This window comes from Balaenoptera physalus (genome assembly GCF_965194825.1).
Source record: "Balaenoptera physalus genome assembly, chromosome: 15".
Taxonomy (NCBI): Eukaryota; Metazoa; Chordata; class Mammalia; order Artiodactyla; family Balaenopteridae; genus Balaenoptera; species Balaenoptera physalus.
Window position 1 is genome coordinate 10,337,497 of NC_138894.1, and position 27,132 is coordinate 10,364,628.

At 37.1% G+C, this 27,132-nt stretch overlaps 1 protein-coding gene across 3 annotated transcripts in view; it reads left to right on the forward strand.

Moving 5' to 3' along the window:
* The window catches only part of MGAT4A (alpha-1,3-mannosyl-glycoprotein 4-beta-N-acetylglucosaminyltransferase A), a 117,641-nt gene that overhangs the window by 81,133 nt on the left and 9,376 nt on the right, over positions 1-27,132 (forward strand). For all 3 annotated transcript variants that reach the window (XM_082427342.1, XM_082427341.1, XM_082427343.1), the window contains exons 6-14: positions 5,599-5,645; positions 6,433-6,546; positions 8,303-8,378; positions 15,567-15,681; positions 16,828-16,958; positions 20,007-20,114; positions 20,226-20,419; positions 22,250-22,328; positions 23,003-23,069. In XM_082427342.1, the coding sequence (XP_082283468.1) occupies positions 5,599-5,645; positions 6,433-6,546; positions 8,303-8,378; positions 15,567-15,681; positions 16,828-16,958; positions 20,007-20,114; positions 20,226-20,419; positions 22,250-22,328; positions 23,003-23,069 (931 nt within the window). The remainder of the gene's footprint in view (positions 1-5,598; positions 5,646-6,432; positions 6,547-8,302; positions 8,379-15,566; positions 15,682-16,827; positions 16,959-20,006; positions 20,115-20,225; positions 20,420-22,249; positions 22,329-23,002; positions 23,070-27,132) is intronic.

Consider the following 27,132-nt stretch of genomic DNA (forward strand, 5'->3'; position numbering starts at 1 on the left):
CTCAGCCCACCCCAGCAAAGCTTAGAGGCCTTTAAGGATCAACCGATCCACAGATAACTCCTGCTGGAATAAAGCTCAGCGCTTTCTGAAAGAAGACAACAAAATCAAGACACTCAGCAGTGTCCATTTGTAATGTCCAGTATCAAATAAAAAATTGTTGTTGTTAACCAGTATGCCAAGGAGCCCCCCAAAAAGCAACCCATAACTAGAAGAAAATTTAGCCACTAGGAACAAGGATGGGGAAGACTTGGAACAGAGCTATCAACCGAGTGATATAAAGCCATCAGAGATTATTTAGAAGATAACCAGCAAAGGTGGTGGATATCATCCTTATTTTTATGGCCTATTTCCAGTGACCGCTTGGTGGCCTGTTTGGCTAATTCAGCCTTCCTGTCTCACCAGGACTTGTCTTTTCCAGTACAGCAGTGCAAGCCCAGCTTTCCTGCTCAGTATCGCATTGGGCAGCAGCCCCCAGTCTGTACATGTGTATAATAATAGCATATTATACCCTCTAAAATATATACAAAATAGAAAATTTTACGCTATGATCTATTCCAGTGGATTATCTTGCACATACCCTGTCTAAGGGCAGAGGCAAAGCCCTAATTAACATATCAATTAATTTACATTATTCCTTTTAGTATTTTCTGTTTATTTTTGTCAATTTGAATAGAAATATGTATCAGATTTGGGCTCAGATGTCAAATCTTCAGACTTTCTTTGACTATCCTGTGTAAATAGGTTGCTTGCTTTTCTCTATTATTGCATACTAGTTATATAGCACTTAATAAATATTCAGTTATAAATATATATATATATATAATTTTGGTTTTCTTTATGGACTACATCTTCCACAAATTTTAAATTTCACAAGGCAGAGATCTTGTCTATTTTATTTGCTAATCTAAACTCAGAGCTTGATGATACGGATACAATACAGATATAAATATCCCCGCTTATGGTGTAGACACCAAGTAAATATTTGTGGAATGAAATGATTGGAAAGAAGATAGTAAATTTACATATAAAGGACATTTTTAAAAATCAGTTTTTACCTTCAAGTTATTTAAAATTCAGTCCTTTTAATTTTATGTTCTTTTCTGATCTAGTGCTTAAAATTTCTTCCTTCTTTTTCATCTGGGTAACTGTTTTACAACTGGTAACTGTTTAAAGTTTCTGACATTTGTAACGTTTGTTTATCTTTCATAGGAGGTTGCCTCTAACTTTCTGTTTTATTCTTTGGACCATTAGAAATAAATTTCTATAATTTATTTCTAAAAGTATCTTTTCACTCAGATTTCTATTTCACATATTTGTTCTTTGCAGTATTACTGAACACGACAGCTATAGCATATTCAAAAGTGATGTGTTATTTTATATATTGATTTTAATTGACAGTTTCCCTGAAATCGTATGACTTTGTTACAGTTTCCTGACTGCCGTGACATTTGGCAAAGAATTATTTCTTTTCCATTTGGACTTTATAAATTATTGATTTAAAGTAAAGATTGGAATTTATTACTGTCATTTCATCTAATTTATACACCACTGGAAAAATTGATTCTTAAGCCAAGTGTATATGTTGATGAATTGTTACGTGTGTATGACTCTATGCTGATGAATTGGTGTCAGTATTAGTGACTTACTTGAACCTGCTTTTATGCTTCTTAAACTTTTCCTTATACATCCCTAAGAGAAGCTGCTTGACCCATAGTTCTGTATGCACAATCTGAAATACTTTTTTTTTACATTTAACTTTTTTCTATCTCTTAGTTTTTGTGTTTTTGATTATTTATTTATTTATTTTTGGAATTCATATAACATACAACTCGCCTATTTAAAGTCAGAGTTCTGTAGCCACCATCTCAATAAATTTCTGGAAGATTTTCATCACCTCAAAGAGAAATTTCTGCACCCCTTAGCCATTACCCATTAATACTGCTCTCTCCCCAGCCCTAGACAACCACTAATCTACTTCCTGTCTCTATAGATTTTTAAAAAATACTGGACATTTTATATAAGTGCAATTATAAAATGTGTGGTCCTTTGTGACTGGCTTCTTTCACTTAGCATAGTGTTTTCAAGGTTCATTCATGTTGCAGTATGTATTAATAAATCTTTTAGTTTTAATTAAAAAAATTTAATTTTACTTAACCGTGAAGAAGACTTGATTTCTTCGGGGGTGGGGGGAATGCTCTTTCTTCTTTCACTATGTATGTCTACTCTTTTTCCCACCTGTCCCAATCATTATCACTCACATACCCTAAGAATATACATATCTCATTTATAGATTCACGGATATATTCTCAGAATTGGAGGACAATATTACCTTTTTTTTAAAAAAATATCTTTATTGGAGTATAACTGCTTTACAATGGTGTGTTAGTTTCTGCTTTATAACGAAGTGAATCAGTTATACATATACATACATCCCCATATCTCTTCCCTCTTGCGTCTCCCTCCCTATCCCACCCCTCTAGGTGGTCACAAAGCACTGAGCTGATCTCTCTGTGCTATGCGGCTGCTTCCCACTAGCTATTTTACATTTGGTAGTATATATAAGTCCATGCCACTCTCTCACTTCGTCCCAGCTTACACTTCCCCCTCCCTATGTCCTCAAGTCCGTTCTCTACGTCTGCGTCTTTATTCCTGTCCTGCCACTAGGTTCTTCAGAACTTTTTTTTTTTTTTAGATTCCATATATATGTGTTAGCATACGGTATTTGTTTTTCTCTTTCTGACTTACTTCACTCTGTATGACTCTAGGTCCATCCACCTCACTACAAATAACTCAATTTCGTTTCTTTTTATGGCTGAGTAATATTCCATTGTATGTATGTGCTGCGTCTTCTTTGTCCATTCATCTGTTGATGTACACTTAGGTTGCTTCCATGTCCTGGCTATTGTAAATAGAGCTGCAATGAACATTTTGGTACATGACTCTTTTTGAATTATGGTTTTCTCAGGGTATATGCCGAGTAGTGGGATTGCTGGGTCGTATGGTAGTTCTATTTTTAGTTTTTTAAGGAACCTCCATACTGTTCTCCATAGTGGCTGTATCAATTTACATTCCCACCAACGCAAGAGCGTTCCCTTTTCTCCACACCCTCTCCAGCATTGATTGTTTGTAGATTTTTTGATGATGGCCATTCTGACCAGTGTGGGATGATATCTCATTGTAGTTTTGATTTGCATTTCTCTAATGATTAATGATGTTGAGCATCCTTTCATGTGTTCGTTGGCAATCTGTATATCTTCTTTGGAGAAATGTCTATTTCGGTCTTCTGCCCATTTTGGGATTGGGTTGTTTGTTTTTTTTGATATTGAGCTGCATGAGCTGCTTGTATATTTTAGAGATTAATCCTTTGTCAGTTGCTTCATTTGCAAATATTTTCTCCCATCCTGAGGGTTGTCTTTTCGTCTTGTTTATGCTTTCCTTCACTGTACAAAAGCTTTTAAGTTTCATTAGGTCCCATTTGTTTATTTTTGTGGTGCTGGGAAAACTGGACAGCTACACATAAAAGAATAAAATTAGAACACTTCCTAACACCATACACAAAGATAAATTGAATGGATTAAAGACCTAAATGTAAGGCCAGACACTATCAAACTCTTAGAGGAAAACATAGGCAGAACACTCTAGGACATAAATCACAGCAAGATCCTTTTTGACCCACCTCCTAGAGAAATGGAAATAAAAACAAAAATAGTACCTTTTAAAAAGTCTCCACAGACCTTTAAAAAAGATTGCAGGATCGTGACCGCCTGGGGGGGTGGGATGGGGAGGGTGGGATGGGGAGGGAGATGCGGGAGGGAGGAGATATGGGGATATATGTATATGTATAGCTGATTCACTTTGTTCTAAAGCAGAAACTAACACACCATTGTGAAGCAATTATACTTCAATAAAGAAAAAAAAAAAAAAGATTGCAGGAAAAAGCGTTGTTTTAATTTAAAGCAATGAAGCCCCCAATATCTCAGAGACTGCCTGTCTTATGGCCAACATTTAAGAGTTGGGGAGAGGCAAGTAGAGGCCCAAATGGGGACAAAGAGTGGCTCGGCTGTGTGTTTCTAGGCCGGTTACATGTTTACTTTCTTCAGAGGAGCCCCACGATCACTCCCTGGGCTGATACCAGGTAGGATCGCTTCTGGGATATAACGGTGACACCAGTTACCGTCGCTTAAGTGAGTCTTTCGCTAGTTGCGTTAGTTAACATGCAACGTAAGGATTATGTGTATTTTTAGATATGGATCACTTGCATTTCATAAATTTTATTATACATTGCATAATAGATCTATGTTCACATAAGCTTATTCTTCTTGGCCGCCCTCTTGGACAGCTTACTGGACAGGGAGCTGGTCTTGTTCATCTGTATTCCTGTTTCCTTGGATAGTAGGCAAAGCAGATCACTGGCTCTCAATAAATGCTTATCAAATTGAATTTCAGATCTTACTAAACTCATTAAAGGTTATATAAACCAGACTTGATTATGTTCTCTAAAATCATAGCCTGATGAATGGTAGGATGTGTTTGGGTTTATGTAGGGGAAGGACGGAGGGTTTTGAGCTGTGTGCAAGTTGTGTTTCCATAGTTCTTTAAGAGTCTGAAGGATATGGTCTTAATAAGTTGTCTCACTCCTACATCTTTAACGATAAAAATAGGAATTACTTTCAATTAACAGAAATTAAAGTTAAACTACTTTTCCAAAAAGCCTCCTCTAAAACAACTTTTTATAATTCAGTAGTTTTGTAATTTCCAGTGTTAAACCAAAAAAGATAAAGCTTATCTTCCTCAAGTATTAAGTGTTTTGGCAGTCTTTTATAACATAGATTGTACGAGATATATCGTTGATTCCTTCTAACAGTTGAGCATTTTAAGTTGTCACTGTAGTTAAAATTGGTCGGGAGTATTGGCTCTCCACTTGTATATATAATTTAGAAGTTCACAGGTTTGATAAACGTTTTTTTCTGACTGATTAAAGTACTCTTGACTTGGGTTCTCATTATCAGCTTAATAATAAAATAATAACAATAATACAGAATAACACTGCTTTTTATTACATAGCTTTATCATGTAATATCATAGTGTCTGAGGTATTATTTCCTCCCAACGCCCCCCCCCCCGTTTTTCTTAAAATAGAATAGGAAACAGGCTCAGAGAGTGACTTTCTTTAGATTATACAGGCCAGTAGCTAGAGAGGCAAATCTGGAACCTGGGTTTTATGATTCCAAGTGGAAAAATCTTTCCCTATAGCGTTCTGCATCTGTTATTTATTCACTACTTACAGTTTGGATGTTGCAGAAGAAGTAGAAATAGTTTCTGTGCTCAGTTTTTTCTACTGAATTGAACATAGACAATTGAAAACAATAAAAACTTAAGAATCTGCTTATTGTATTGATTAGTACTCAGCGATATATAGCAGTGCAATACAGTAGAATATAGAAGTGCAAATCCCATAAGTTGTCTGAAAATTTCATGTTTTCAATGAATGTTTTAATCATTTATTTAATTTTCAGTTCAGAATTAAAAGTTAAATAAAATACAAAGATAAAAATATAAAAACATGAATGTTGGTATAATTGTTTTTTTCTCTCCCAGACAGATATTGATTATGTAAATGGTGTTGTAGCCAACCTGGAGAAAGAGTAAGTTCTTCTTAATTATGGAAATGAAAATATTCTAGTTACTATTATCTCTTGGCTTTTTGCTAAAAGAAAACACCTTCTTTTACAGTTCATTTTTTCTGTGGAGTTCAGTGTTCACTGGACCACCTATCATTGGTCTTTTATATTATCATAAAGTATGTGTGTATATATCAAGTTGTTTGATGGGATACATTGGTGTATTTCATTTTGGAAAAGACTTGAATGTCATATATATGTAACACTATCAAACAAGAATCTTTAATCTTGAAGACAGTGAATAGAGAGTCATATGAGATCACTTAAATCTTTCACCCTCTGTTTAGCAAGAAAAAAAATTTCTGCTGTCAGGGCAGCTAGTCAGGTAGCAGTTTCAAACCTCAGTGCTAAACTATGTCTAAAAATCTGCAAAGCTTTATTAACAGTTTATTGTGAGTAGGGCACATAGCAGGTAACAGATGGACAGCTTAGTAAGTTGCAGATACCATTAGTTTTTATAATATTGCCTTTGTAGTTTTAAGAGCAGTATCATGAAATTAGTCCTGATATGGGTTTCTTCATTGAAATGTATCTCTTGTTGCCCCCAAAAGACATATCTTTTACTTTAAAAAGAAAGACAAAAGAGAAGCAAAGGTCCTTGTTTAAGATAATGTGGCTCTACCTTTGTCTATCAGTATGCTAAAACCAGAGATTTTTTTTTAATGTATTTTTATGTTATACATATAAGTTGATTGTTAAGATATAAAATCCCACAGAACTTAAATAACTCAGCCAACCTTTCTCATGATAGATTTTCTAAAGAAATCAGTTCTGGCTTGGTGGAAATAATATCACCTCCTGAAAGCTATTATCCTGACTTGACAAACTTAAAGGAGACATTTGGAGATTCTAAAGAAAGAATAAGGTAAGCCTGTGCACCCTTGAGTATAATAGGCAATAAATGTCATCCTTGTTTATCGAAGCTTAACTCATTTTAGGGTTGAGCTAATTAGTTGAGAACTAATGACTTTTTGATTATTTTATTGGAAATTCTGTGAAGTTTCTGATGAGAGGTTGAATTTGGTAAACCTAATGAATTTTATAACCATGCTGCTCTGTGTTGTTATAACTTTTCTTAAGAGTATATTCAGTATAACTCAAAAGTTAGTCCAGATAGAAATCTCATGTCTGTATGTAACATAAATGAGAACAGATCCAATAAAAGTGATAAAAACAATAATACTCTTGTGCAGAATTGAATTGCAATAAAATCATTAGTCAATTGAATTTATTTATCTCTGAATCTCTAAAATTGAAAGAGTTAGAAACTTTCCTTGTGTTGTTATTAAAGACAAAGTAAGCTAAGAGATATTGGCATTATTTTGGGATTGCCTGTAACCAGAAAAAAGGACAAAAACACTATGTTGGGAAGAGATTTATTGTATTTCTTGAGTTGTTAATTTGTCACAAAAACAGATATGTCCCTATAATTGGTTAATTATCTCTCAATAAATATAATGTTATTTTTAAAATTTAGGACTGAATTTGTTTGAAAAAAACCTCTGGATAGACTCATTAAATTCATATCAGCTTGCAAGGTATTTTCTGGAGAAGTTTACTTAGTGGTTCAAAGCTTTTATTTTATTGTGTGCTTTTTTTTTTTAAACTGACTTTTAGAAAAACCACTTCTCTTACTCACATTGGTCAGTGTGTTTCTGTAGACTGCCAAGAATTCACCAAAAGGACCTAATATTGTAAATTTTAATATGATATTTTGGGTTTTTAAAGCATTTTTACCTGTATGTGAAGCACTAGTTCCTAGAGACATTAAGATATTACTGGAAAAGGGGGCTGTGGTCAAGAAAATTTGGAAAATATTGGATTAAAAATTTTTTTCAACAAATGTATTTACTGCTGAATGTTTCAATGCCTCTAATACACTAATACGTCTCTAGAAGAGGAATATGTGTCCTTCCCAAACTTACTTGACATTAGACTCCTTTTTTCCTCAGGACGCCTTGAGGATTAGTGTTTTTGAGCATATATTTCGATAAAGCCTTCATTAGAGAAGAGTGAATTCTCATTCACTCTCTCCTAAGTGGATAAATCCTGTATGTGTGATATCCATCCATCGATTTATCTATCTGCCTGTCTATCTAATACATAACTATACATTGTATATATATATAATATCATATATACAATATGTGATGTATATATTGCATATATGTATATATTATACAATATTTTATATATTATAAAATATTATACATCTAACCTTATTTTGCTAACTTTGAGTCTGATTCCTAACTTATTTTTATTTATTTTTTTGGCTGCATTGGGTCTTCGTCGCTGCGCACAGACTTTCTCTAGTTGTGGCGAGCGGGGGCTACTCTTCGTTGCGGTGGGCGATCTTCTCATTGCACTGGCTTCTCTTGTTGCGGAGCACGGGCTCCAGGCGTGTGGGCCTCAGTAGTTATGGCACGCAGGCTCAGTAGTTGTGGCTCTCGGGCTCTAGAGTGCAGGCTTAGTAGTTGTGGCACATGGGCTTAGTTGCTCAGCGGCATATGGGATCTTCCCGGGCCAGGGATAAAACCCGTGTCCCCTGCATTGGCAGGTGGATTCTTAACCACTGTGCCACCAGGGAAGTCCCTAACTTTTTTTGAAAATTTTTATTTCAGATGGAGAACAAAGCAAAACCTCGATTATTGTTTTCTAATGATGTATGCTCAGGAAAAGGGCACATATTACATCCAGGTAAGTGTGTGTGTGTTTTTTTCCCCACACTTTTAAAGAAAAAGTAATATGAAGGGTATATTTTCATTAAAATGAAGTTTTGAAAGCATAAACCCTCTAAAATATATAAGATCATAACAGTATGCCAGAGCAGAAGGGTTGATCACATCACTGAGAACATGGGCTCTGCAGCTCCACTCACTGGTTTAGCTCATAATTATTTTGGTGGTCTTATGGTAAATAGTTGTTTTGTGCGCTTCAGTACATTTTCATTTGTACTGAAGATAATAAAGCTGACATTTAGTTCTAATGGTGCAACTTTTAGCAGCATGGCTAAAACAGTAAGTCCATCATGATATGGGTTTTAAGTTAGCCAGGTAGGCAACAACTTAAATAATTCTAGGAAGCTCTTGTTTCTTTCAAACCTCATTCTCCATTTAATACTTAAGCTTAAATTTCACCACTGGAATTTCACTTCTTTAACCAAACATCTTTATCCTTTGTTCAAAATGCAAATACCCCTGAGAGGTATATGGCACACGAAGCCTGTCAATTATTTTTTTTTCCAGTATAAAAAGTTTATTAGATCCTCTCCTGGGTGGATGTTTGGATGAGAGTGGCAAGAAAGCAGCCCTGGTCCCTGAACAGCCAGGACATGATTAAGCAGCTGTTGGCAGGGGCTGGGGAGGGAAAGAAAGAAGAAAAGAGGCTGGCATCACATGGGAAGGTGGACTTCTTGAGGGCAGACTTTGTCTCCTTTGACATTGTACCTCGGGCCAGCTGCATTCAAGTGTGCGTGAACCCTTCCTTGGTTCACAGGATGGAAAATGGAAATGATGATAGAGTGCGACATTGTCTATAACAGGATCCAACAGGTGTGCATATAAAAAACCACAGTATCCTAGATACAGGTAGTACATTTCCTCTAAATACATTAGAGAAGTCTGATTTTAGTTTTAAGATAATAATTTCACAGAATTTTATTTTAATGTATACCAAATATTATGGTAGTTGAACCTTGCTCTTTGTTCTAGGGCCAATATATAAATATTTACATTATGATCAAGAACTTTATAGAGAGAATTTAAAAGTGTAGCTATATCACTTTTAAAATTTGTTTCCAATTTTCTTCCAAGGGAAGAATTAATGGAACCTTAAAGCTTTTGGGGGGAGTGTAGGAAAAGTTAATATTTAAAAATTGAGGAAAGGATGGGGGTTAAGAAAGAGGATGGTAAGGAAAACTTCCCCTAAGCAGGGTCAATATATGATATATTATAACAATAACAGCTGCTATGAACTAACATTTATTGCATACTTACCACGTGTCAGGCATTGTTCTTTAAAATTTATGTTTTTCACATATTAACTCATTTAATAGAACCCTTTTTATAACAGGAGTGTACTGTACATACTGTCTTAAAGCCTGTTTTGCTGTCATTTAACATACTGTAGACACCTTTATATGCCAGTAATTATAGATTGGTATAATTTTTAATTGCTTCTTGAAGTACCATTATTCAGCTATCACGATGATCTTATTGCTGGTCATTAAGATTGCTACCAGCTTTTCAACTCTTTCACATATGAATCCACCAGACATTCTTAAAATTACCCTATTTGCCCAAAAATTATGCCTCAGAAAAGAGGGAGTTGCTTTACCTTCAGGTCTTTACATAATGTATAGAATTCCCTCAGTGAGTTCATAATGATGTACAAAGTATTGTAATCCAGACTTCATAATTATCCCAGGGATATGACTTCAAGATTGCAGGTGTTGGGGGTGTATCCAACCCAAGACTTTTTTTTTTTAATTTATTTTATTTATTTATTTATTTATTGTGGCTGTGTTGGGTCTTTGTTGCTGCGCGTGGGCTTTCTCTAGTTGCGGCGAGCAGGGGCTACTCTTCGTTGCAGTGCACGGGCTTCTCACTGCAGTGGCTTCTCTTGTTGCGGAGCACGGGCTCTAGGTGTGCGGGCTTCAGTAGTTGTGGCTCGCGGGCTCTAGAGCACAGGCTCAGTAGTTATGGCGTGTGGGCTTAGTTGCTCCATGGCATGTGGAATCTTCCCGGACCAGAGCTCGAACCCATGTCCCCTGCATTGGCAGGCGGATTCTTAACCACTGCGCCACCAGGGAAATCCCCTACCCAAGACTTTTAAAGAGTACTTTTAAAAAGGCAATAGAGGGAATTCCCTAGCAGTCCAGTGATTAGGACTTCATGCTTTCACTGCCGAGGGCGCAGGTTCAATCCCTGGTTGGGGAACTAAGATCCCTCAAGCCAAGCAGCGCGGCCAAAAAAAAAAAAAAAAAAAGCCAGTAGAAACAGCGGTTACTTTGTGGTCATCACAGATGTACATCTAAAGGGAAAAGAATATGTCAGCTGCCCTAGTGTTTTGCTTGTGGCTTGTAATGAAGTTTCCCATTACAGCAGCACACCCGGCTCCATAAAGTGCTATATCACAAATGACTTGGACTTGAAGACAGTCTTCTAGAAAACTGTTTGATGATGCAAACACTTCATAGGTGGTACTGCATAGTTCTTCCTTTATAACATAGTGATGTACTTTGTTGTCAGGTTGTCCCACTTTTAGTGACGCTGAGATTTAATCAGTGGGTGTAGGGTTGTCAATCTCATCTCTCCTTTTTTAAACAGCTCCCCAGCAGCCATTCCTCCTATGGTTTCAGTTTCCATTGATTATTTTCCCCCAGGTCGCTTATTTCGTTAGAGGTTGCCAACTGGTAATTTTCTAGTTCTAAGAATTGTAATGTTCTTATAAGTAGAGTTCTTCTATAAAGGACTCTCCCTTCTTAACCATTTGGTTATCTTGAAAAATAGTTCACAAAGGAAGGGAAGAATAAATGCTTGATTCTTTCTCTTTGCTATGGTATCAACTATAAAAATTAACAATCTCCAGTGGTGACCATTTTTAGAGTATTGTTATGAACTCATGGATTTTTAAAAAGAGATATGGTTTGCCTCAATCTTTGCAAGCATTATTCATATTGATGCTTGTATTGGCCCATCATAAGCCAGTGGGAATCTCTTCAGATTGGCTCTTGTATTCTTTTCATGTAAGTCCAGTAATCTTTGATCACTTCCTTGCTGACTGGCATATCCTGAACATTTCCTATCCCAGATCTAGAACCAGCCATTTCTCTAAGGAGCCCTGTTCTTTTTAGAGGTATATGGTATTCAGGACCACAGTCTCTGTGCTTGAGATGCTCATTGCTATTGTGTCTTTGCTTCTAGGTGTTTTAATAAGGAAAAGAACATTTTATTTCTCAGAAGAAAAAAAATTGTGTTTATATTGATAGTCCCAATTCAAGTGTAAGATTATAGTATTTTTATTTAACTTTTTTGAATTTTACATATATTTCTTTTCTCTTACATTGAAAGTCTTGGTTTTAGTAAAAATTATCTAAATAACATAATTCTTTTATTCTATAGTATACCTAGAATGGTTTCAAAATAACAATACCAATATCACTACTAACAGTTATACTACTAAATGCAATTAAAATTTTTTCGTCCTTTTTTCCTCCCTAAGAGTATATCCTGATACGGATATATAGTCAAAATTCTGTGTTTGAAAGTCGCTCAACAAAATTCTTCATACTGTGTGACCACACTGACAACCTGATATGAAACTAGGTTCATTTGTTTCCATTTGTATTCAGTTTTTAGGATTTTTTTTCCTTTTTAGTTGTAAAAAACATAACATTCCCAAATCAAAAGTTATATAAAACAAGATATATTTACAGAAGTCTCCTTTTTATCCCTGTCCCCTTCCCGTGTTTTCTCCCTCCCCCATGGGTAACCACCATTAGTTTTTGGTTTCTCCTTGTACACTTAAAAAATTGGAGCAAAAATGTAAATATAATATTCCACCTCTTTCAGATACTACAGTTGCATACTGCAAAAGCAATATTTTACATCGTGTATTTTAACTTCTCTCTATAAACTAGCGACTACTAATGGGATATATGTTAGATTTTTCAAAAAGTGGCTCTTGCCATGATAAAACATTGATGTCAGAGAAGAACATATATTCACTAAAAGACCTGTACTTGCAAGTTCATAGCAGCTTCATTCATAATAGCATACCCTGGAAACAACCCATATATTCTTCAGCAGGTGACTGGTTAAACAAACTGTGGTGCATTCGTACCGTGGAGTACCAAATAATGAAAAGACATGAGCTATGATACACGACATCTTGGATCTCAGGGGAATTATGCTCAGTTTAAAAAGCCAGTCTTTATATAGCATTCTTTTTTTTTTTTTTTAATTTAATTAATTAATTTAATTTTTGGCTGCGTTGGGTCTTCATTGCTGTGCGCGGGCTTTCTCTAGTTGCGGTGAGCGGGGGCTACTCTTTGTTGCGGTGTGCAGGCTTCTCATTGCGGTGGCTTCTCTCGTTGCGGAGCATGGGCTCTAGGCGCGCGGGCTTCAGTAGTTGTGGCTCGTGGGCTCTGGAGCGTGTGGGCTCAGTAGTTGTGGCGCACGAGCTTAGTTGCTCCGCGGCATGTGGGATGTTCCCGGACCAGGGCTCGAACCTGTGTGCCCTGCATTGGCAGGCAGATTCCTAACCACTGTGCCACCAGGGAGGTCCCTATATAGCATTCTTGAAATGACAAAATTATGGAGATGGAGAACACTCTTGGTTACCAGCGGCTAGGAAGGGGGGAGAGGAGGAAGGTGGCTGAGGATGTCAAGGGTAGCATGAGAGTCCCTGTGACGGAACTGATCTGTGTCCTAGCTCTACTGGTGCTCCTGCACATGTACACGTGTTAAGATTGCATGGAGCTAAACACACAGACACACAACTACACACAGCTGAGTGCATGTAAAACTGGTGAAATTTGAATAACGTGGTTGAATTGTATCAGAGTCAATTTCCTGGTAGTGATATTGTGCTGTAATTATATTGGAGGATATATATTGCGGGTATGTTGGGTCTCTGTATTATTTTTTATAGCTGCATATGAATCTATAGTTATCTTTAAAAGTTTTATAAAAAGTGAAGTTGTTTGATGAGGTGTGAGAGTGGAACAAAGCAATTTTTCTAATTGAATATAAAAAATGTAAATTTTCTGTGTTAACCAAATTTAGTGTACTAAATTTTAAGTAGGCATTTAATTATTTCACCTACACTTCTGTATATTTAAATCAGTCCCAAGCTTGTTTTTGTTTTTTTTTTTAAATTGGGGTATAGTTCCTTTACAATGTTGTGTTAGCTTCTGCTATACAACGAAGTGAATCAACTATATGTGTACATATATTCCCTCCCTCTTGGACTTCCCTCCCACACTCCCCCATCCCACCCATCTAGGTCACCACAGAGCACCAAACTGAGCTCCCTGTGCTATATAGCAGGTTCCCACTAGCTATCTGTTTTACACATGGTATATATGTCAATCCCAATCTCCCAATTCATCCCGCCCCCGCTCCCCCCCACCCCGTGTCCACACGTGTGTTCCCTACGTCTGCGTCTCTATTCCAAGCTTGTTTTTTAATCTACTTATTGGAAAAACTTGGAAGTACCTTGTATCGGAGGTCATCTTTCCTTTGGGCGTCCACAGCCAATGTTTGCATGTGAGTGTTGGGCATCTTTTCTTTGGGAAAGCATGGTTAGGTGCCAGCGGGGCTTTGTGCTTTGTCTGGTTTTCCCTCTGGCTTCCCTACAAGCTCTGAGGGTGTAAAACTTGTCTTTTCTGTTCACTGGTGGGTTCCCAGGGTTTAGTACTGTGTCTGGAACATAATCAAAACTCAGTAAATATTGGGTGAGTCAAAATCGTACCTTTCCAAATATTGCCACTGTTTCTTCACAGATAGGAAGAAAGCTTATAGGACTTTAAATACATGAAAAAATCTAAATACTAAAATAAGTGAAAATTACTTGCAGATAACTAGAAATGATAATGTGTCATTAAGAAAAGGAAGCATTTTCTTTTAAAATCATCAATGGAAAAGAATGTTAAAAAATAATGTATATATGTAAAAAAAAATCATATTATGACTTTAAAATTTTATGAAAGGAGATTTGGGGAGGAAGTCTTTGCAGATACTCATGATCCCTGGTCTCTGTCAACTCCCTGATGAACTGGTAAACATTCCAGTAACACATGTGGTGATGGCAGAGCGCATGGGGTTAACTGGCACTCTTGAGTTGCTACAGCTTCTTAAGTATTTTGAAGATATCTTTTAAAATATAAAAAGAGAGCTTTTAGGAACCCATCCCACAGAAATGAATAGCACTGATATGAAGTGTAAGCATTGTTTGCATTGACAAAGAATGAGAAACAACCAGGGTGTCTGCCTGTGAGCAGGTGAATGATTTGTCCATCGATCCCAGGGAATAGTATGAATCTGCTAGAGAGAATGCTTTAAATATATACTTTTTAACCTGGAAAGATATTCATGATATATTAAGAGAAAAAAGCCAGTTTCATAATGTGATCCCTTTTTAATAAAAATGTAAAGGTGGTGGGGACCTTGAGGTAGGTATGGGTCTACCTGTGCTGTATGCCCATATTGAAGGTGTCCAGTGGGTGCACACCCAACCTTGAACATTGGTCACTTCTACTAGCAGGGTGGAGGGCAGAGAAGGAGAGCTGCTAGCTGTTTTCTTTTTTTGACTTGTTACATGTATTATGTAAAAAGCAAAAAAAAAAAAAAAAAAAATTAAAAGGCCTATAAAATTCTTTTCCTTTGAAAAGAAAACAGGATAGTGTGAAATCATGTTGGGAGCCATAAAAGGACCAAAAGGAGTAATTCATGGAGTGGTTTTGTTATTTCCCATGGTAAGGGAGTGGTTTTGTTGACTTGCTATGTGCGTCTGCCATTTTATTTTCCTTGCTTTCTTTTAATAAAATGTATTTTTATTTTAGTTATTTTTTATAATTTTTCCTTTTTATTTTATCATTATTATTATTATTATATATTTTTTGGCAGCACCATGTGGCATGTGGGATCTTAGTTCCCCGACCACGGATGGAACCTGTGCCCCCTGCATTGGGAGCATGGAGTCTTAACCACTGGACTTCCAGGAAAGTCCTGAAATTTATTTTTATATTTTCATCATTTTTGACCATTGTTTCCTTGATTGTCATTATAAAAGTGTGCTTGAGTTTTTCCATAGTAAAGAATGTCCTCTTTAAATCTTCCTTCTCTTTCTGATTTATTAATATGATTGTTCAACTTTCTTTAGCTTGAAGATGATATTATTGTCAAACAGAATTACTTTAACACCATAAAAAATTTTGCACTTCAACTTTCTTCTGAGGAATGGATGATACTTGAGTTCTCCCAGCTGGGCTTCATTGGTAAGAAAAGTTTTAGATTTATTTACTTTTCAGAAATAACTGTGACTTAGAATCTTAGACTTTTTTTTTTTTTTACCTTAAAGTTGTCTTTTTTCCTCTGGAAATGGATTGCTTTTGAGAAAATTTAATTTCGGTAAACTTCTGTGTATAAAATGTTGAAAGTCAACCCAAAACGGTATTTGGAGCGTTCTAAGATTGTAATATTTACTCTGGAGTTGTGCAAGGCAGCCCTGCTGGCTTTTCATGTCCACAAAGAGCCAACCACTGTCCTGGGGAGCATGTCTCGTTCCTTCTTCTTGGACACTTCGAGTTCCTGTTTTAAAGCCCAGAGCTTTTGCAAGATTGGGATTCTTTTAAGAAGAGTCCTGCACTAGCGGTTTTCTAATAGGAATTCCTGGTATTTGACATAGTACATGAAGTTCTTGTTCAGTCATTAATTTGTATTCATGTGTTGCTTTCATGGACTAGTAAGGGTACTTATTTTTAAAGTTTTTTTCATTAAAATTCCTAAAGTATCCAACTAAAGAGAATATGTTTAAAGTTGAAGGTTGAAGGAAATTTATAGGTCTTAAAAAACACCCCAGAGTGTAACATTTCACTTCCTCTAATGCTTTAAATCTGTAAGTATTAGAGGCTGGGGCTTTGATCTTGTTGATCATTTATCTCAAAACTTAATTTAAGACTCAAAAAACATCTTTATTTGTGAAGGTTTCAGTGAAGACAAAATTAGGAGTCCTTGTTTTTTGCTTTTATTGATTTAGTTAATTTTTTTTTTACTTAAACCTCTTAAGTTCCTTTTTTATGGGAAGAATGAATTTTAATAAGACATGAAGGAAGAATGAATTTTAATAAGACATGAAGGAAAAATCTCCAGCTTGCTTCTTGAATCCTTTGAACTAGTAGTTGTATGATAGATTTTGTAATGGAGAAAGTTAGGAGTTCAGTACCTACTTCTGTTTATACTCAGGTGACAACTAAACTTAGCTAAAGCAAGTTTGTTTTTGATAAGAGGTGGGGAAATTATTGATAATGATTTATAGTTGAAAGCACAAGCTTTAGTGTATTTGTTGTACGGATTTCGCTCATTTAAGCCATTTTGATGCTTGGCTTCTTTATTACAGTTACTGATTGGGAATATCTTTTCAGGTAAAATGTTTCAAGCGCCAGACCTCACTCTAATTGTGGAATTCATATTTATGTTCTATAAGGAGAAACCCATTGATTGGCTCTTGGACCATATTCTGTGGGTGAAAGTCTGCAACCCTGAAAAAGATGCAGTAAGTTAATTTCTTATGCGAGTGGAAGAGGCTTCTTTTATGTTTTTAGTGAAAGTGATGACTCTTAGGGAACCAGATGTTGTAAACGAACAGTTAAATAGGTAGCTGAAAGAAAACAGTGTTTCCACTTACCAGTGTAAGTGCTTGCCTTCTTTCTAGAACTACAAGAAGTTCCTGTTCTGTAGGGACTTTTAAGTCAGTGAAGCGCACCTTTCTTTAAATTGCTGATGAATGTTTACTGTGTCTTGAGGCTGTGGTGTTTCCTTGCTGTTGGCCATATCTGTCCTGTGGCGGTGGGGGAGGGTGGGGGGGGTTGTTTTGGTTTTCTTCACATCCTCTGTCAGCTTTCTTTTTTCAAATACTTCGGGGACAATATCGGACCCCAGCACATCTGGATATAAGGAATAGAATGGAAGTCATATTTTATACCAAAACAATGACAAGTCAAAAGTGTGCCTTTTTTGTATTGTGTTACTTGTAAGAAGCCAATGTTCATGCTGATATGCTGACCTTTGGGATGTTGGTGACAGGTAAGTAAGTAAACAGTGATTTTTGCTTGGACTATTCAAATATTAAGTTATCTCCATTGAAATCTTATTGTAAAAAGTGAATTAATATGTTTTTCTTGTCTAATTTGAATTGTATCTCTGGAAAATTTTTTAAAATTATGGGCTGTAAGCATAAATAAAATATGAATGTACACAGTCTTAAAAATGAATGAGTCACTTTGACATGTAATAACAAGGAAATCTTTATTATAAGCGTATGTCATTATAGTGTTGACCTATTTGCACAAATAAACATTTAATTTGATTTCATGACCTTATATTCCCTAGAACAGTTTGATCATCCTATCTGCCAGTTAGTTTTTAGGGCACCCTCTTCAGGTGTCCGTAAGCTATTGCTTTCTCTCTCTCTCTTTTAAAAATAACCACTTTCTTAGAGCAAATCACGGTGTGTAGCGAAATAGCAGAGTACCAGCTTTCCAACAATGACAGAACATATAAATCGATTCGATCAACTCATTTTTATGATGTAAGCCCTTACCTGTATTTTCTTTGTGATTTACAGGAATTTTTATTGTAGGACACAGAACAATTCACGTCATCTTTACATTTGTACAACACACTTGCCTTTGATTGGTCCTGTGCAGTTTTATCTAATATGGTGGTTAGGTTCTTAAGTGAGCTTGTGAGGTGAAAATCTCTGAAAGTAAAAATTAAAACCATGAAGACACATTCTTTCACCCTTCTTTCTATGGCCCGTAATTTTTCAGCTGCTTCCACTAGGATGTCACGGGAGCTGTCACCACGTACTTGCTGGCTCCAGAATCACATCCCTTTGACAGTGGTCTAAGAGACCCTTCCATTCACACTTATTTCACTGAGCATAATACCCTCAAGGTTCATCCATGTTGTTGCAAATGGAAAGATTTCATCTTCTATATGTTTGAGTAGTATTCCTCTGTGTGTGTGTGTGTGTGTGTGTGTGTGTGTGTGTGTGTACACAGCACATCTTTATCCATTCATCTGTTGATGGGCACTTAGGTTGTTTCCATATCGTGGCTATTGTAAATAATGTTGTGATGAACATAGGGGTGCATGTATCTTTTCTGATTAATGTTTTCATGTTCTTTGGATAAATACCCAGAAGTGGGATTGCTGGGTCATATATGGTACTTCCTAGTTTTTTGAGGAATCTCCATACTGTTTTCCACAGTGGCTGTACCAGTTTACATTCCCACCAATAGTACCAAGCAGAAACAAACACGTAGTTACAAGAACAGAGTAGTGGTTACCAGAGGGGACGGGGCAGGGGCTGAGTGCAGGGGTGAAATGGGTAAAGGGGGTCAACTGTATGGTGATGGATGGAAACTGACTTGGTGGTGAGAACACGGTAGTGTATACAGAAGTAGAAGTATAATGTTGTGTATTTGGAACTTATATAATGTTATAAACCAATGTTACTTTAAAAAAAAAAAAAAGCATTCACACATTCTTCCAAAGGTGTATGGACCTGCTTTGACTCTTCGGGCCCGAATGTGTCATTCCTTGCCTGTGTGTTGAGTGGCGGGCTCGGTCTCAGGCACTGCAGCTTCTCCTCCTCTCTCCCCTCCACCATCCCACCTCCCCTCTCCTCCCTCCTCCCCTGTCCTCTCCCTCCCTTACCTTCCCTCTCCTTCCACTTGAGTGTTTTATTTGTGTAAATAAAGTATACAATTTCACCTCTACTCTCCTGTTAGCAATAACGCTAATGAAGTTAAACCTCTTGAGAAAAATTAGGCATTTTCACACCCAGGAAATAACTGGAGGTCTTTCAAAGTGGAAATGTCTTATACACTTGTCTTCTTCAGTATGTTCTTGGCCCAAAGCTTATAAAAGTCACTGAAAATGGAAAGGGTTTATAAAAGCATGACAAGGTAGCCATGGCTGTCCTGAAGCACTGAGCTAATGAATGCGCGAGAGCCCTGCCGGGGCTGTAGGTCCCACACGCCATGATCACACGAGAGCTGGTTATAATCGAAAATCTGGCCCATGGGGCACTTAGAGCTGAAACATAGGTGCCCCCCAACTGTGCTGAGTTGGATTTGTCTGTTTTGATGTTGTTTCCTTGCTTGTGGTCCACTTACTGCCTCACATTTTCAGATTGCTTTCATGCAACAAAATGTGCTTTTTCTTGTCTGCAAATTCTTCATTATATTATCCAATTAAAGGTATTTTGTGTATTTGAACCAAACCTCTAGAGTTTGTGCATTTTAACATTAAAAGTCAAATCTATATTGACCTATTTTGAAAGGTGGTTGAAATTAACTCCTTAACTCTTCCCTTGGAAGTGCTTATTTTTAATTTCCGTGTCATGTCTGTTTATCAAGTAGGTAGCAAATCTATTAATGCCTCAAAGAGGACCCTAAAAAAACACGATTTGGAATTATGAGATGAAGTTGGATTTTCTTTTCAATATTTACCCTTCTAAAGGGCTTCTTATCTTTCAGAGGAGGACAAGATTTCACTTTATAATGTAACACTAACGTTCCCGTTTAATATTTAGAAACATTGTGATCGACAGAAAGCAAATCTGCGGATCCGCTTCAGACCTTCCCTTTTCCAACATGTGGGTCTGCATTCTTCACTAACAGGAAAAATTCAGAAACTCACGGTTGGTGATTTAATTTTTTCTCATGCACAGACAATTTGTTACCTACTGTATAATCCTTGTTCTTCTTAAGTATAAATGAGCCGTATGTTGTTAATATGTCTTTCCTCCTAGGATAAAGATTACATGAAACCATTACTTCTTAAAATCCATGTAAACCCCCCTGCAGAGGTATCTACTTCTCTGAAGGTCTACCAAGGACATACACTGGAGAAAACTTATATGGGGGAGGATTTCTTCTGGGCTATAACTCCAGTAGCTGGAGACTACATCCTGTTTAAATTTGACAAGCCAGTCAATGTGGAAAGGTAGGTCATTATTGAAATATAATTTGGTCTTACAATTCAGCCCTCTTATTCATAATGTGGTTTATGATGGAATTTTTGGTATATATAACACATGTGAGCAGTCAATGAGTCCTAAATGTTGGATTATAAAATACATTTTGTGTAACTCAGTAACAGTATGGGTATGTTGCTTACAGGTATAATATCAGCATGTAGTATGTTTGATAAATTCTATTGGTATTTCTGAATGTATATTTAGTATAGATTTTTAATACTTTTATGTAGAACTCTCCCTCAGAATCCCAAATTAGTTTTCACATCCTTATCCTAGAATATCCCTTAAGATTTGACTGTGAGCTAGTGGATGGCCCAGCAATTTGGTTGAAATGATAAATTTGACAGACTATGACTATTCCTATTCAGTGCTTTTGCAAGTGCTGGAAGTGCAAGTGCTTTTAGTACACCATGGAGGAATTTAAAACCCTTTTATGTGTTTCAGCATTTCTGTTCACTTTACAAAATTTGGGACTTTTTCTCCCCATTTTTTACTTAACAGTCACAATTCCTTCAATCTTTCCTCAGTTTTGGGTATGTTCCCCACACTGTCTGTGGCATACTTCCATGTAATCCCCAGAATGTGATGTTATGTGTTCTCCTTTGAAGGCCATTTGGTTTTTAGAATCTGCCAAAAATAATTTGGAATAATTCTGTTTAAGGTGGTCAAAAACAAAGCATAGCTACATGAAATGCTATTAATTTTCTTTTGTTACTCTAAACTGATTCTAAAGAGGAATTTAAGTGTAAAAATGTTATAAGCAATGGGAAGATCACTGGCAAGACATATTAGAATACTTTTGAGTAATATTTTGCACCTATATGAGTATATAATATTGGTTTTGTTGTTATTTAATGCTCATTTTTATACTGTGTAGTGGAGCTGTGCCCTGTGAGGTATTGTTCACCACACTTGAGTACTCATAGAATTAGAAATAGCACTCTTCTTTCACTTCAGCAAGAATAGCCTCAAACCACATTTATGGGTTTATTTTTAGAAAATAAAAATAATTCCATCAAAGAATCTGCTAAAGAGCTCATATATTAGAGATCAAACTTAGTAACAACAAATACACTTACAATAAACCTCTGTAAAATGATACTTGTAATGCCCCTACTGAGGGCACTTTTCTAGCAAAACACAATTCTTCTAAAATGACAGTATATATGAATTTTCTTGGAGTCCATGCATAGACCCACCCTTCCTAGGACAGAGAAAAGGGATCATTTGATTTTCACCATAACTTATTTGCTGAGAGGGGAAAAAGCAGAAGTTGTATTTATTAATACAGAAGTGAAGTGTTAGGAAAAATATTCTCTGTGTAACATATGTATGTGCTCATTATACAAAAATTTTAAGGTGTGAAGAATGAGGAAAAAAATCATAACCCCGAGGATACCATTATGACCATATTGACACTTTTTTTTTCTTGGTAACTGTGTGCACTTTCTACTTTGAGATCGTGGTCTACATGTAGTTTTATATCATATATTATCCAATATACTCTGTCATAAGTGATTCACAAGCACTTTAATGGCTGCATCAACAGCAACAAAACACTGCCATCTTTTTTTTTTTTGTCAAGTACATTATTGTTATGCAGCAAACATGCCCCTCTGATAGAGGAGTTATTGCATCCCCCTTAGGTTTTAATTTCCCTGCAACTATTCAGAACATATGATGTGCAGCCACTACAAACTTCAGTGTCGTCGACCTTATTCTGAGGTAAGGCCCCCTTCTGAACCTTTGTCAAGGATAGTCTGACTATATTTTTATTTTTATGCTTGTCTTTTCAGTTATTTGTTCCATAGTGGCAACCAGGAACATCCAGGGGATATTCTGCTCAACACAACTGTAGAAGTTTTGCCTTTGAAGGTATGACTATTTTTTCCCCTAAATTTTCCTTGGGAACTAATATTAATAGACCTGATTTGAGACTATTCCTGTTTATGAAAGAAATTCTCATGATGGCAGGACCTTAGTGGTGAGTAATACCAACTTCTTTTGGCAATATGGAACACCTGGTATATTGTCCCGTTTGCCTTCATAGAAAGAGCCTTTATTTTGTTTCCTGTTGGAAAGTAACTTGGACATTTGTACTGGGAAAATAAATGAATCATTATTTTACTTTAATGTTTACTTGCTGTTTGTATTTTGAGTCCCGAAATACCATGCAGTTTTAATGCCTGTTGAATAATGTAGAAAATTAATTTATTGGTCTCTAAGGAATGCTTAATTTCTTTCAAGTTAACACACAGTTCTTTACTTCTGTATATTTTTAATAGAAAACAGCATTCTATTAAATTGATTTAAACTGGAAATTAATTAAAATTAAAAATTTCTAGCCAACGGTATATTACATACAGATTCAGATGGAGCACTTATACTGATTGATAAGCCTTTTAAGGTTCAAGACTGACATGGCATTTTCTCTTTTCAGAGATAGCTGTGCCACAGATGCCACTTTTATGTTTATTAAGATATAGTAATAACCTAGATTTGTTTTAAATAGAAGTAATTATTTATAAGATGTTTTTGTTCTATTTTAGAGTGAAGGTTTGGAAATCAGCAAAGAAACCAAAGACAGACGATTAGAAGATGGTTATTTCAGAATAGGTAATACCTACTCTAAACTAGTAAAATGTCCTTTACTTTTTTGGACTTAGTCCTGAAGTAATTTTAAGTTCTTTTCAGATATTAAGCAGCTTCAGGATTATAAATACCAGTGTACTCCTTTACTTGTTCTCTGTGTGCTAGTACATACTTTTATTATTATCTTGACCCAACTAGGGTTTCAGATCAAAGGTTCATCTCCTGGTTCCTCTCTCTCTCTTCATCTGCTGCTTCACTGTTGTCACTGGTAGATAATCCGCCTTCAGCTGCCTTCTGCAGTCTCGTACTGGATGATCTTAGCTGGCTACTCTCATGATCCCAGCAATATCCATATGCCAGAGTCTGAGCCTTTAGCCCTGCCTCCCTCCTGAGCTTTAGATCTGTACTGAGATGCCAGCTGACAAACTACGTGGAGGCCACGTAGCCATCTACCCGGAGCGTCTGTAATATGGACATTTCGTCATTGGTCACCGTGGTTTGTGCTGTCAACGATTCATCTAGCTGCCTGAGTCTAACCTTGGGAGACACTCTGAAACCCCGCACCCACCTTCACTGTCCATTAGCATAAAATGTCTGTTTGTGTCTGAATGTGCATTCACCCTACTGCAGCGATACTCTGCCACTGTTTCCGAGCCAGTCCACCGAGCCGCTGGTAGCTCCCTTGCCAAAACCTAGATGCTGTATTAACCTGGCTGAAAACCTTAATGACCTTCCGTGATCAGATTCCTTAGCTCCCACCCACTTTCGTATCTTGTTACTTTCCTCTTATGCTTCATCTCTCCAGTTCTAAGATGTGTTCCTCTAATGCCCCGTGCTCCCAGCCGTGTCTCTGTCCGCTTTCCCCGCCTGAAATGATGGATTGATATTTCTCCTCCTGATGAACGCTTTCTCATCCTTTATTAACAAGTTTAGCTGCCTTCTCCTTGGCTCTTCTTACCACAGTGCATGCACCTGTTCTGTGTAATCACGTTTCGTAGCTCAGTCCTGTGCGCTCACCGTGGAAGGGGGAGGGGGCTTTGTTGCTCAAGCATCTCCTGTGATTAACGTAGGACCTGTCCTTTGATGGACATCAACTCAGTGGATGATTATATATTTTCTTTTACTTAAATTAATGCTTTGCCTATTGGTAGGCAGAAGAGATGATTGGGCAATTAATATTGTAGGTATACAGGACAGAGGCATTCTTATAACTCTCTCAAGCAGTTTTACATTTGGTGAATGTCATTCAGTGTTTGCTACAAGGCTTGTACAGTCACCCTGACTAATTTCTGTATAGCTTAGTGGATAGATGAGTTTAATTATTTTCATATTTGGGTTATATTTTAGCCTACCCTAGAAATGTTCATAAGATTAGCTGCGTATACGAGACATTTATTAACCCTATTACTTATGAGTTATTAAATTTCTGAGAATGTTGTGTTCTAGGTTATGAAAGTAGCATAGGAAATAGAGACATTTATATGATTGTCTCTGCAGTAATTTGAAGATAATGACCATCTAAAACATCAACTCATACATAGTTAGAATTGGAAGAGAACTGATGGGTGATCAGACCTAGGACCTTGTGTAACAAAAGTGTGCATCAGAAACAAAAGCAGCTGATTTTTTTTCAAGTTCATATAAAAAATTCTGCTCCCTTAAGAAGTATGCTTTAGCTGAATGGCGTGTGAGGGGCTCTGCAGACCTTTCTCTAGTGAGACAGCCATAACTGGTGAAAGGTATTTTATTAGAAAAGTACAGCAAATAGAGAAACATTAACTCATAAAGTCTGAATCTCAGTAACAGCATTAAGAGTCTGTGGCATTGGAGCCCTGACCCGCTCATTACCCACGCTGGCCAAGCTCAGTGACTCGGAAGCTCTACTCTGCATGTCCAGCCAAAAACACGGACTCCCTCTCCCACCAGCCCCCACTCCAGAGCTGTGGTATCTCACCAAGAAGGGCAGACCACCAGCATTTGTCACCTCCCCAGCTCCCTGTTGCAGAAGCTCTGTTCCAGACATGAGCAGCTTAGAAATCTGAGGCTCCTTTCCTCCACCTAACTTCCATTCATCGGGCGAACCTTTGCTGCAGGCACGGCAGGGTGAGAATCCTTGGCCCTGATCACCTCCCCCAGTCCACTGGTCCCCGCACACTGGGAGAGGTCAGCCAGGACACGAAGGGCTACTGCTACAACCCCGTGCTCTGCTTGTAAAGCAGGGGTGTCACTTTAGCAGGGAGGTGGGCTGCTGTCCCTGCCAGGGGTCCTGAGCAGTGGTGCAGAGATTTTCTCCAGGGGAGAGGCAGGCCATCAGAGAGCTCTGTAGTGCACCCTAAGGGGACTGCCTTACTTGAAACAGAACTTGGGGAAGTTCAAGCCCAAGGGCGCTGTGGAATATGATGGAAATTTTGGTGGTAAACAGTTAGGAGGAGACTGGTAGCTACATTCAAGCTAAACTGTAGCCCATCCAGAAATTTGACAGAGAGAACCAGAGAAAGAGGTAGCTAAGAAGAGCACTCTTGGGTGGGACAAGCCACAAAGACTGGAGCTACAAAGGGGCCTGGATTCAATAGGATCAGACTATGCAGCAACTTATGCCCAAAGGCATTGTCGGAAACAGTAGACAAGGAGCTGGCAATTAGTAGAGACCTGATGGGTGAAGGTGGGGTTGGCTGGATGGGTGTGGCATGGTAACTAAGGACAGTCCTGTGAAAGAAATACCAGATTTATTAGTAGGTTAAAATTATGAGACAGCAGAAGAAGAGCCTTTCACAGAGAAACACTGGAAGAAGGAATGGACCACCGTCTGGGTAGCAGAAGAGCGTCCACGGAGGGCATGACCTTGGAAGTCCCTCCTAATGCCAGGGTTTGGGGATTCCAGTCACTCTTTAGTCATTTCCTCCTTCATTTTCCCCTTCTTTTTTATCTTTTAATGCTTACCTACCAGACCATTGGGTTAAGGACAAAAGTTAAATTTGTTGTTTGGAAAGTTAATACATGTACATGGTACCAAATACAAATTTAAGAGGGTAAACTTGTCTCCTTCCCTCTCCTTTCCCCTCCTACCTGGTGCTTCCCAGAGGCAATTGCTATAATGATTTGTATTCTTCTAGAAGTATCTATTCATAAATAAAAATATTTGAGTATATTCTTCAAAAACACACAATCTCACATAAATGGTAACATTCTCTACAACCTTGTTCTACATCTTGTTTTTTCACTGAACAAAATACATATGTGCATATGGAAGATGAACATTTTTTAAAAATTGTAAATATTTCAGATGCACAAAAAGATACAACTAATAATGTAATGAATATCAGTGTATGCAGCTTAAGATTTGCCCGTTCAGTTGCTCTTTCCTAATTATCTTCTTTCCCCACCCACCCAAGGGTAACTACTATCCTAAATTTTGTGGTTACCATTTCCATATATGCTTTTACTACATATGTGTGATATATCCCTGAATAAAGCAGTCTTATTTTGCTTGTTTTGAAATTTGATATGAATGATGACATTCTGTAGTCTACAGTTTGCTTTTTTCTCTGACCATTGTGATATTCAACCATGTGGATGTGTGTATCTATGGCTCATTCATTTTCATTGCTGTATAGCTCTCCATGGATGAATATATTGCTGTCTGTTCTGTTTGGTCATAAAGTTTGTTTCCATCTTTTTGCTGGCCTGAACACTTAGGCACATGTATGAGAGTTTCTCTACAATGTATTCTTAGGAATGGAAGTAAGTCACAACTGCATTATCTACAACTTTACTTTGTTCTTCCTATTCTTTCTTCAATCTTTTAATGGGCTGCCTAATAGTCCCTTGTATTAGCATATTGTAATTAAATTAGCCAGTCTCCTAATCATGGGCACTTAGATTGTTCACAATTTTTGCTGCAGTCTATATATGCTTTTTGCACATGTGAGAGTATATCTGCAGCATATAATTGCTGGGTGAGAGTGTTTTAATGAGGCCAGTTATATAATTTACTAATTATTTTTCTAATTAAATGAGCTCATCAGGTGACAGATTCAGATACATTATAAGTTAAAATGTTTCAAGCTCCACAGCATTTTTCAGCCCT